The sequence below is a fragment of the Aspergillus udagawae genome (genome assembly GCF_001078395.1).
Source record: "Aspergillus udagawae IFM 46973 DNA, scaffold_3, whole genome shotgun sequence".
Taxonomy (NCBI): Eukaryota; Fungi; Ascomycota; class Eurotiomycetes; order Eurotiales; family Aspergillaceae; genus Aspergillus; species Aspergillus udagawae.
The window spans coordinates 593220-605391 of NW_025091266.1; the positions used below are offsets into that span (position 1 = coordinate 593220).

Below are 12172 nucleotides of genomic sequence, written 5' to 3' on the forward strand. Positions count from 1 at the left end.
CCGATCATGCCACTAATGTTTCATCACTGAAGTGGTTTCAGCTGGTTCTATACAAATTAGCCAGTTAGTGTTAAAAGGATTCCAACTTTACTGAGCCAGAAACACAGCAAGAATGATAACAGTAAGCTGATGCATAAGAGTTGCATTCTCGCCGTGGCCGAAACATCTCTCATCTAAAGGGGAATGCGTCTTTAGGTACAGTCAATAGGATGGCATCCATCTAACAAATATGATTATGATTTGTCACCCGTTGGGACACAAAGGAGTTGATTGAGGTGGATATGCTACGTAGTACTTAGTGTCGTGTCCTATCAGCCAGGCTGGAGGGTTGAACTGACTGGCTTTTGATCCAGCATGCCATTTGGGCCGTCTTCTCCATAGTATATGGACCGTAGTCTCCATGTTGACGAGAGTGAGTAAGCTCCCTATGATCTCTATCTAGGAGAGAAGCTGGCAATTCATCAAGAAGGGGGACGTTGATAGGTAAGAGTCAGAGACTCGCAGTGATAGCAGATGCTTTGATTGAGATAAGTGAACACAGCGGCACCATGACATAAGAAACCTATCATTCAATTGCCTGAAGGTGAAGGCCATGGTAGTTTAGCCCCAGGTGTGTAATCTTGGACGTATTCTCAGTAGTATTCAGTTCCTGCACGCACTCAATCAATCCTCCCACAACCCACAGAGACTTGCAGCAGCTAAAGCGGCACCACATCAGGCTGAAGATACCTGAGAGCATCAGCAGTCGAAAAGGCTAGAGCACATGCAACCCAAAACGAACTCGAACCTCCCAATCGGCCGCGTCCAATCGACAGCCTCAAACCCACCCAAAACAGCGATGACCAGTCATCTATGATCCTCCCCATCAACCGTCATCCACTGAAATTCACAACTTCAAATGGACGACCATCACAACCACCACAGACTAAAGGTACAGTTTACAGTTCCCACACCCTCCTGGTTGGGCACCAGGAAACGTGGCCCCAATGCCGAAGCAGAATCAACCACCCCCTCGTCACACCAGATGACCCATCAAATTTTTCTTTTCCCTGTCGATGATGATCCACTTGACCCTCGATCAACGATGATCGATCACTGGTCTCTCTGCTAGTGCCACTGCAAGGAACTGCAAGCCATCTTTGTTTCAGTTTGGCCTTGCAACACCCCATAAACGAACAGAGTTAAGCCTCCTGGTAGGGATCGGGAGGGGAAATCCGCTACTGGGGATTTTATTCGTCACTTGCCCTTGCGGTAGTCTTGATTGCGGGCCCTGGCCTACTACAGACTTTTCAATAGGAAGACACTGATGATGATGATGATGACGATGACGATATTATTGTCTGACATGCAACTTGAAGGGGTCTGGCGGCGGCACATGTCGAACGGCCCAGAAGAGGGATTCGTTGGGCTGAGCGAACCACACTGACACTCTGGCATTGTTGTGTCCGTGTAACTGTGAAGGCGAATAGAAAAGGCTTCGGTTGTATTTTCTAAGAATCTACCGGGTTGCTAAGAATGACAGGCCCCAGTGATCGCGCACATCTACAGAGCCTATCCTCTTCGTTAAGAACCCCTTTCGTTGCTAGGACAGCATGAGGCAATCTCATTCAAGTTCATTCAAAAGATTAGCAAATCGCTTCGAGTTCATCATATGCAAGGCTAGTAGACAAAAAACCCAACACCAATCTATGCTTTGATGGGAATCTCAACAAAGTCGTGAACATTTCTCAGGTCATTCATCCTCGTAGACAGCACTGATCTCAAAGGCCCGCCTGTCAGCTAATCAATATGTACCGGGAAGCAGTCTGGCAATGGGGGATATATAGCAGGAAAAGAAGTAATAGTCATAACATAACGGCACGGACGGCTCGTCTGAGATATGAGCAATGAAAATAAGGTATCATCTTGGTCAAAATAGCGCAAAGTAAGGTCAAACTGCCCGACATGATCAACAATCTTAATGGCGTTTATATTTCTAAGCAGAAAAGTCAGCAAGCATATTGGATGGACATAGTTCACCATGACACTTACATCTTCTACCTTTCGGCGATTGCTCGGGTCCAAAGTGTTTCCAGCCCCGAGGAGCGTCTGCCCAACGGCCTTGGAGACTCCAATCGCAGGTCGAAGGATAACGGTTGGAGCACGTTTAAAAACAGCCCTAGCCGCAGCTTTCGCGCTACCACTCTCTACGATTTCGCCAGGAACAGCAACGATGGCATCCCTTGCGAGAAGCAAGTCCCTTTCCAAGCCGCGGAACGCACCCCGGAGGCCTTGTATGACACCCACCGGTTGATCCGCATAGGGCGAAATCTTATTCGCCTCGTCTTCGTCAATCATGTCTTCTTCGGAACCTAGTGTCGGCGCAGTCGGTGTGGTCAGCAACTCCTCAGCTCCTTGCAAAACCGTCTGAGTGCCAATGGCAAGCTTGGCACCAAGCTTGACGAGTTCATTGGACGTGGTCTTGGCAAAAGCGAGCGCCCCTTTCTGGATGCTTCGGACGATCCGGCCGTCCTTGCGATACTCTCGCATAGGAACCACGACGAGGTCTCTAACACCGCCTCCAACATTGACTAGAGATCTGACGGGCGCCAGGCCAGCAAGAACACCCGGAAGTTGATTTCTCTTGATGTCTGGCATCCATATGTCATTGAGTGTCTGACCCAGTTTATCAAAACCGGACACCCCGTAAATGATGACATGCCGCATAACCATATCCGCGCCATCAAGGACAAAGAAGTTCATGAACTCAGTTGTCCGGCCTGATCTGAGCCCAGCGTAGTCTACACGCTTGGGCTTGAAGTCAAGTTTGACAGGCACAGCGTTGACTTCCACTCGTTGCAAGAACGGAACATCGGCTGCTGAAATCGGTGTAGGTGCAGAATCATCCCTGAACTCGAAAAATCGACAGATAAAGTCCAGGGCATCCTGGTCAACGTGCAGTCTCAAGGGGAGAAGAGTTGCCTGTAACATGTTAACACAGCTGTTCAGATTACATAACGTGGGCAAGAAAGTGCTGACCTTGAGAACAAGCTCGGACGCTGCCAGCTCTGGAACAGGCCGCACAGTCAACATTTCCAAATGGACCATACTGGCCCCACTTTCCCTCTCGCCTGCTTCATGCATATACGTCGCAAACTTCTTCCATGTCGATGTAGGAACGTGGTCGAAGATCTCCAAGTCGTTCACACGAACGTCGAGCGAACTCTGTGTCTCTTCAGAACCAGGGGGGAAGACGACGAAATCTGCGCAAATGCCTTTCAGCTCAAACGTCATCTTATGATATTTACTCCTAGACAATTTCAATCTCCTTCTATACGAAGGCGACTGGCCTTGACGTGCCGTGGCCCCAGTGACAGTTGTAGTTGTCGCGTAGCTGCCTGTCTCGCTGGCAAGATCGTCAATGTTACGATTGATATCGTTGCGAAGCTCTCGAGGATCCTTGTTGGCAGGTATTCCAATATATATGGAGTTGAACAGACAGTCGCCGATAACCGATTCCTCTTCTTCCTCGAAACCCGGTGAGGTCCGACTACCGGCTCGCGCACGCCGCTCCGTGGCTCTCTTCTCAACGTCCTTCACAGCTTTAGAAATTGTATCTCTGGTTCTCTGCCAGTCGTAGCCATCAAACAGATTCCAGATAATATGAGCATCCCGGACTCTGATCCGCAGCGGACTTTTACGGATCTTTGAGTCGTCGGTTAAACCATATGTGTTCTGAGTCGAATCCCAACGATGAGCCGTACCTCCTACAGGAGACTGCTTGGCGAAATGGTCATCCTTGAATTCGAGATCGGAGACGCTGGAGGATACATAGTACTGCGAATGGAAGCTGTCCAAAAGATCATTCGACTCCGACCGCATTGCGCTCTCATTGGGGGACAGGTTATCTGGCCCTGACTTCATCGGATAAAAGTCGCTCACATACTCAAGCTCGTCCTCTATGCGTGGGCCTCCGTCGTCGGGCTCAACCATGGTGGGAGTTTCTGGAATCTCTGCATACTCAGGTCGTGAATCCATGGTGAATGCGTCCCCAGAAAACGAAGCTAGCATATCTTCTATAGGCAAAACTTCCGTCCGATACTTGATGGCCACACTTGGCGGGGTTGGAGGCTGCAATCCATTTATGATGCTGATGAGGGTCTGCGTTGAATCGGCACAGGTCTCAAGTATCAATAAATCGTCCTTGAGCTCCACGTCTAACGACTTCGTCCCGTCATCATCCACCTGCATCAATTTGACTGTGGCCATTGCCGACGATATGGAAGATACTGGGACAAAGCCCATATCAATGAAGGATTGAATTTGGTCGCTCTGCGAAATTATTGACCTACCACGGTGAAGGTTTTCCGCCAAACCCATATTTTTGACATCATCAATGACCATGATGGACGCCTTTTTGAGATCCAGTATTGCTTCCGAAAACCCATGGTCGGAAATAGCCGCTGAAAACTTAGCATTCGTTAAAACAACCAGTCCCTTCGCCGCTGTACCGCGGGGGTTCAGCCCAAGGACGCAATCGCGTAGGGCAAATGCAAGCCTCCTTGGCTTCGCGAATTCTTGCCGGTCTCTCAATCCCATTGAGTCTTCAGAATCATTCCGCTGTAAGTGCGGCGATTCGGCAATATTGGCCAAAGAGTTGGCCATATTCGCAGCGACATCTCCTGTCGTCTGATCCCCACTTAGCCCAAGGAACGCAACTATGGACGGTATGGTGTATTCAACGCGCAAATTGTGAGATTTGATCTTAATGGTCGGATCCATCTCATCGGCGATGTAGCGAGCCATCAGTATTGGAAGTTGGCTCTGGTTCTGACGCTGGCTCCCGTTCGCCGGTAGTGCTTCACCTACGAGCTCCTCACTCCCGTTCCGTACGACTTTGATCGTCCCCAGTTGCGCAGCAATGAGAGACGGCATGCTGATATAAGCAGCCTCAGCGTTTCTGAGATACGACGTGATAGTTCCGACAGGCGCTCCCAGGTAGACTTGAAATTCAAGCTCACGAATGAGAGTGAGGGTGAGGATGCCAGGGCGATCATCTTCAGGTAGGTACTTTGCGACGGTAGACAACCTGCTCAATTCCTCTCCAAGCTGAGAAAGTGACTCGAGGTCACTGGTGCGCGAGACGACGGTCTTCGCACCCGCGACTGTAGTACGGAGAACGGAGCCTTGTCTACGCTGGCGGAACAGCGTGTCTAACATAATGTCATCGTCTTCGTCATACTTGTCTTTCGACGGTGTTATTATTGCCAGTAGCCGGTCCAGATCGGGTTCCTTGGGGGAGTAGAGATACTCCACGCGGATGTTGCTCAGATTGATTTTTGCGGGCGCATCTCTTGAGTCGTCGAGAGGTAACGGGCCGCTAAACTTGGCTTTGTCAATCTGCACGCCTATACCCTCGAATCGGCTGACAACCTTGACGGCTGTCGTTTTCAACCTGAGATAATGTGTCTCACCGGCGACATCGAAGACGATTCCACCGACTCGAGCGTTCACCTTCCAGGAGAGTTGGGGATTGGCTGGAAGGTTATTCTCAGGCGGCGGTGAGCTTTCGAAATGCACGCCACGAGCCCGCCTTGGAGAATCTGTCTTCATGTTTCTACCAGTTGAGACAGAGGAGATTGAATTTCCGAGCTCCAGGATTGTACTGAGGCCGCCAACCCGCCCGAAGACTTCCTCCAGGCGCTGAACATTAAGATGTAACCGGAGAGGAAGTGTTCTAATGGTGAGGCTTGCAGAGTCGGAAGACTTGGTCAGAGAAAGAGAGAGATCGCCATTCACAGGTGACAGGACATCTCTCGTTGACTCCCGCATCTTCAAGCTTTCACTGAATGAGATGAAGTCATCCGAGGCGAAGCCGAGTACGAACTTTGAGACGTGTAGGCCAAACTTTGTAACCTTTTTATCAGCCAAGTAGCGGGCCGTTAGACCTGATGCCGTCGCTCGTAGAATAATATCTTCATGGGGCAAGCAGAAAAGTGACGAGGAATGGGGGTCATAGTCGTTGAGAGCGTATGTTTGACCGGGAACGTGATCGACGTATTTGATGCAAAAGTTATGGAGCGTGAGAGCGAGACTGTGCCGTGTCTGCACAGAATCTGGCGCGGGTTTCCCACTGGAGACATCCCCGGCAGCACCAAAGGCGTGAAGAACCCTTTGGCTGGCCTTGACAACAAGCCACCCAATTGCATTATCAAATCGTACATCTACGGATGATATGTCAACAGCAATTCCACCCGGTTGAGTTTTCGAAATGAGACCGTGGTCCGCCTTGTTCGCTTGACGAGGTGGCGATCTGGGCAGGGTGCCCTCGAATGAAGTGGCCGAGTTGATTGAGTCGCTGCGAAGCCGTGCGGAAGCATACACGGCGGAAGAGAGCAATTCGGGTTCAGCTGATGAATGACCAGAATGCGCTACTGAGTCTTTCAGACTGTCACTTGCGGAGTTTACGTCTGCTGAACGGACAGTATCATCCGTATGATGTCTATCTTCATCAACAGGAATCGATATCGATATTCGATCAATACTGAGAAACCGCTTCGCAACATCTGAAAGCTTGCTCATCGTAGGTGAGAGCGGTGTCAAATCAGGTCCCCGTGCCTCAGACGGGGACTCACTTTGTTCGCCAAATGACCGCTTCTCCATAAGCCTTGAGGCTGCCTGAGCAGTGAGCTTTGGTGTAGATATCGATGTTTCTTCTTGCACGTCGTGTTTCTCACCTGCCGCGTCTGTGAGCTGCGTTCCTGCCTGCACATCTCGGACAACTGTCGACTCCGGCAGATCCCAAGCGCCTGGTATATTTGGAACGAAACTTCTACTTGAACCTTGACTGATAGCACTCATGTACATACTCTGAGCCTCTTCATTTGAGAACAACTTGGACTCGGAAAGTCCGCCGCCATTGGCAAAATCGGTTGAGCCCACGCTATCTGCTTCAGAAGGAGGCGCTGTTTGCCTGTCTGAATTTTCTCTCGATGGTAAGAATCCTGAAAATGAGGAGGCACCATGTGAGACATCACGAGTTACAACGTGATCAGTCTCGAGGTAAGGCTGACTGTCGTGCGGGGATCTGTCCATGAAGGATCCATCACGGTAATGTGAGAAGGGAACTGCATGCCCTGAGTCAATGTCTGACGGTGAAGTCTCACGGGGCATGGGCATCTCAGGTGTCCGAGGGCGCGGGGTGTCATTGCTGGGAGGAAATCGATCATCTTGAGGTACGAGGCCCTCTGGTGGTTCTAAATCATCGTCGTGTAACTGGGAGTCGATGACAGAGTCAAGATATGCAGGGTTGTCTAATAATTTATCATCATCCAAGAACTGCTGCGAGTCTTCTAAGTATCCGTCACTTCGATTCTCATCATCGGTATCGGCATCAGAAAACCGCCCATCGTATGTGTAGCCGGACCCTTCCATTCGACCCACACCGGGTTCTTCTATATCTTGAATCGAAGATTCTTGCGGCGGTTCCAAGATTATAGAATGCGTCATAGCTAGGGCAGAGTCCGCATCGGATGCGTGCCCGGGCAAGGGCGACGGAATCCTGCTCGAAGGCTCGCTTGACTTTGGCTGCACGGGTGTAGTCGGCGAAGGGGGCGGTGCGAAACGGGAATAATTCGAGAAAACTATCGGTTCAGAGATCAAAGCCATGTTGATGTCAGAAATAACGATGGGCCGGTTCCTATTACGAGAATGTTTGTCTTCCTCAGAACTGGACGTTGTGCTGCTCACGGCACCAACCGAGACCTCCCGCACAGTAAGAAGTCCTGTCACGATATCAGGCTTATTCTCCGGTTCTCTCTTGACGACCCCTTCCTGCTTCGTTTCCATATCAACTCGTATTGAAACATTGTCGACCCTGACCTGCAGGCGCTCTGCGACTCCCTTCAAAAACGCAGCAACAAAACTGGGCAGCGATACACCCTCGTTTCCTAGACCAAGTTCCTCCTCATCGTCGCTGATCGACGCTGATGTACGGTGTAACACCTGTGATCGAGACGTGATAGCAGCTTGTAATTCCTCCTTTTCCTCTTTCGGTTCAGCATCGAGGAACGACTCCGCAAGATCGGCCGGAGTCGGAAGAATGTGGTCGCCACTAGAGTCATGGGTACCAGCTTGAGATAGCTTTCGATTATTTTGATTTCCATCCTTTGCTGAGGGAAAAGATTCTTCTGATGGTAGTCGGAGATGCACATCGATCCCACTAGCTTCACAGATGATACCGCTACTGTAGATATCGGCAGGGACGGTGATCTTTAGAAACTGGACCTTAGCGCTCAGCAATTCACTCGAGGCGGGGAGCTGAAGAAGTGTAGCTAGTTTCTGTTTGAAAATATCATAGTTGTTAGTTATACATCGTCCACTGAGCTCATGGCAGGTGGAGTTGTCTAGTATTATGCGACGCCTGCCGACGATATGAACTCACCTCAAGCCTCAGTCCTATATCCCGAAGTTCGACAGTGCTTCGTTGACCCCATCTGATTCCCAGACTATCTAAATCTAGTGCTTCGGTATCAACAAGCTCGAGCCGAGACAAGGCATATCTGAGCAACCGTTTCTGGAAGAATGAGGGCAAGAAATAAGCCATCTTGGGCGAAAGGAGCCAACCGACGGCTCATCTAGGAGTTTCGAATGTCATCGGGGCAGGGACATAATAAATGAAGATGATCGTGTTGAAGTCGGTTCTGTAAATGGAGAATCCCGCAAAGGCAAGAGTTGATGCGGAGGGTTGATTGACAGATTGATAGGATGACGTTCTTGGGGGGGCTGATAGCAGATAGCGATGATCAACCGCAATAGTCAGGCGGAGCTAAGGCGGAGCCAAATCACACAGACAACGTGCGCGTTTGTTGATGGTTCCTGGAGATACTGAGTTGTCTTAGTCCCTTTGCTTCCAAACAAAGATTATGAGATTTGTGAGGGTGTCGAAGAACTCTCTGTACTCATACTATTTTGCCGCTTACCAACAGTGGCAAGTGATGTCGGCTCTACGGAGTACCTCCAAGACCCTTGCCCATCTTCTAGTCCTCGGACACGCCAAGGATTTGATGCCTGGGGAACATGGCATATTATGCCCTTTTGGGACAAGCACCAAGCTATCCCATATCAGCTCCCCGACATCCTGTGCTGTGACTCACAGATGAAATAAAAACATTTAAATCGCGTAAGCATCCAGAGTTTTATTTATTTATTTATTCAACATGTCTCTCGCATTCGTCACCTCTTTAGCTGGCTCACAGATTACTGAATTCTCCTTTTCGCTGGCGTTGTCCTCTTCATGATCACGTGGTTATGGTGCCTCATGGGTATAAGAATTGCCCTCAAGCCCTACCTCAAGCTTTGTGAACGGTGAAACGTCCGGTTGAGTGACCCTCTTGAAGGGAATTGGTGACAAGGATCTGGATCGTCAGAGCCCATGATGGCATTACTTATTCCGAATATAGGAGATTGAATCCACACGCTTATTTAACAGCTTGTCCCATGAAAATTCGCAAAATGAACATAATAAAAATACAGTTCCCATGATTTGCAGGCAATAAGTGACGATACACATCTCATCCTCAATGACTAAGGTACTTGCCCTCATCCGTAATCAGCAGACCCGCGATAGCCGCACTGGTAAAAGTAGCCAGGGCGCCGGTAATCATGGCACTAACTGCCACACGGGACACATCGCCCGCACGTTGGGGGGCGAGTTGATTGAGCACACCGATCTGATTACCCAGGGAGCCAATGTTGGCGAAACCGCAGAGAGCATACGTTACTATGATCCGAGACCGAACGGAGAGGTCCTGATACTCGGGCTTGGTTTGAAGGTCACTATAGGCGACGAATTCGTTCTGAGGATAATTGCGTCAGTGTCTCCACCCTGCAGAAGGTGAATGGAAGGTGAGAGGATATAATCTTACCATGACAAGCTTCACACCGATCAGTTTGCCCACTTTGAGCAGATCGCCGTCGCGGGAGACGCCGAGAAGGAAGGCAATGGGATAACAGATGTATCCAAGAATCAGGTCGAGGGTCAAGGGGGGGTCGTTGATGTTGAGGTAGCGTCCCCACCAGGTCAACAGGCCGTTGATCAAGGCAACGAAGGAGATGATACAGAGGAGCGTCGCCCCAATCGTACCCGCAATCTTGATGCCGAGCCAGGCACCGTTGGCGAAAGCGTGAAGCGCATTTTCAGCCTTGTGTTCCTCGTCCTCGGGCACCACGACACGACCAGCCGTCAGAGTCTCTTCCTCCTCAGGCCAACGTAGCTTGGATGCGGCCAGAGAAGCAGGGATACTCATCACACACGAGGAAACCAGCGCTTGAGGGTTAACGCCCATTCCAATGTAGGCGACCAGTACGGAGCCTGCAATGGTAGCGAAACCGGAGCACATCACCTGGTGTATTTCGGCAATGGTAAGGTGCGCCACGAACGGCTTGATAAGCATGGCCGATTCACCTTGTCCGATGAAGGGGGAGGCAGCAGCCACGACGGCCTCGGCCCCAGAGACCCGCATACTCCAGAAGAAGAAGACGGCGAATTTACCGATAGCCCACTGCAGGACGCCAGAGTAGTACAGGAGCTGCACAAGAGATACGAAGAAGATGATAGCCGGGATGACGGTCACCAAGAACCACTTGTGCTTGTCAGTGAAGCCAGGCTCCGTCAAGAACTCAGTGCCGTCGTTGGCAAAGCCCAGCAGCTCTCTGGCCAGCGTCGAGACAAAGTTGAAGATGTCGTAACCGGCCTTGGTACGAAGCACAAAGAGAGCAACAATGAATTGCACCAGCATTCCTACAATGACGGTGTGCCAGACGATCTTCTTGCGGTTTCTCGACGAAAGCCACAAGGCGAAGACGAATACGACAAGTCCGAAGAGACTGACAGCTCTGTTGGCTCTGGTGTTATCGGCCGTCTCTTCCGATGCAAATGAGCCGACGAGGATGACCGCGATCGTCAAGAGCGCCGCGCTGGGGATCCTCAATTTCTCGGGGATCAGGCTAACGAACGGCCGAGCGGTATGGTCCCAGACCCAATAGGTGGGTCTGGTCACGATGGACACGGGCACGTAGAGGGTAAGAAGCCGCAAGGTAATGCACAGGTACAGTAGGAACGGGATGAGCCAGCCCAAGTCATACCGATGGAGGATCAAACCAGCAATCCACCATCTAAGAGGGACGACAACGGATGAGTTTCGATTTTGATCAAACAGGACTGCAAGAAGATGCGGTGCAGTCAAAAGGGAAGACAACTCACCCGGTGAACAAAAGCCACACGACAGCGTAGAAGACATGCTTGAAGTACTTGTGGTAGCGGCGATATAAGGGCCGCGATGGATAGCTTTCACCTGCTTCCTCGAGATCTTTCGAACTCTGGCTATGAGAGTGCTTGTCCTCGACAGTCGGTTCCTGACTCAAGCCTTTGACATCTTTGGCATAGATCACATCATCGTCTGGGCCCTTCTCGGCCAGTCCCGAATGGTGGGGATGACCGTGGTGATGTTGATTTGCGGGATCCAGCGCAGGGTCTGCATGTCGCATTATCTCGTGGGGAGATGCCTCGTTCACCTCCATAGCCTTGTCGTCCGCCATTTGTGGACCTGTTCCTATCGCACAATCACTAATTCTAAGAATGCGATAATTTTTCAGGGTGTTGAATACGTCTCCTCCGAAGAAAAAGACGCGAACCTCTGAAAAGGATGGAGTAAGGAGAATTTGGCGGCAACCAAGTCAATTTAACTTCGAATAGGGCCGGGGATAGTTGTCGGATAAGATGGAGAGGGAGAAACCAAGAGAGGAGACAAACTCTCTTTTGAAGCCAACAGAAGACGAGCGTTGCGCCTAGATCCCAATTGATCGACTCGGGTTTCTCTCTTATCAGACAAGTTGGTGCGGGGAGATTACACAAATTGCATATTCCAGCAATGTGTGAATTTGGCCACCCCAGCAATCCAATTGATTCGTTGATCCGCCCTGGGGTTGGAGATGCCCTTGAGCAAAGATGGAATATCCTAGTGCTCGCCGCCGACAAGGATCATGATAAAACAGGGTGAGAAAACTGGAAAGAAAATTCTCTCGAGGGTTGGTGGACTGGACGGGCTACAGTTGTTCCTCTTCGTGGCCAAGGAACCAAGCACTATAGCTGTGCATGAGGCCAAGGTCGAGGCGTCTGGTCACTTATCTTTTT

General features: G+C 50.4%; 2 protein-coding genes across 2 annotated transcripts; both read right to left on the reverse strand.

Moving 5' to 3' along the window:
* Nucleotides 1-1957: 1957 nt before the first annotated feature.
* Nucleotides 1958-8584, reverse strand: atg2 (putative autophagy regulatory protein Atg2; the record flags this gene model as incomplete). The annotated part of the gene is made up of 4 exons (XM_043289009.1): nucleotides 1958-1975; nucleotides 2032-2961; nucleotides 3019-8319; nucleotides 8423-8584. The coding sequence occupies 4 exons, from the start codon at nucleotides 8582-8584 to the stop codon at nucleotides 1958-1960; spliced, it is 6411 nt and encodes a 2136-aa protein (XP_043144944.1).
* A 973-nt stretch (nucleotides 8585-9557) lies between these two features.
* Nucleotides 9558-11577, reverse strand: Aud_004068 (NupC/NupG family nucleoside CNT transporter; the record flags this gene model as incomplete). The annotated part of the gene is made up of 3 exons (XM_043289010.1): nucleotides 9558-9836; nucleotides 9906-11154; nucleotides 11243-11577. 3 exons carry the CDS (start codon nucleotides 11575-11577, stop codon nucleotides 9558-9560), a joined length of 1863 nt encoding a protein of 620 aa, XP_043144945.1.
* Nucleotides 11578-12172: the final 595 nt, after the last annotated feature.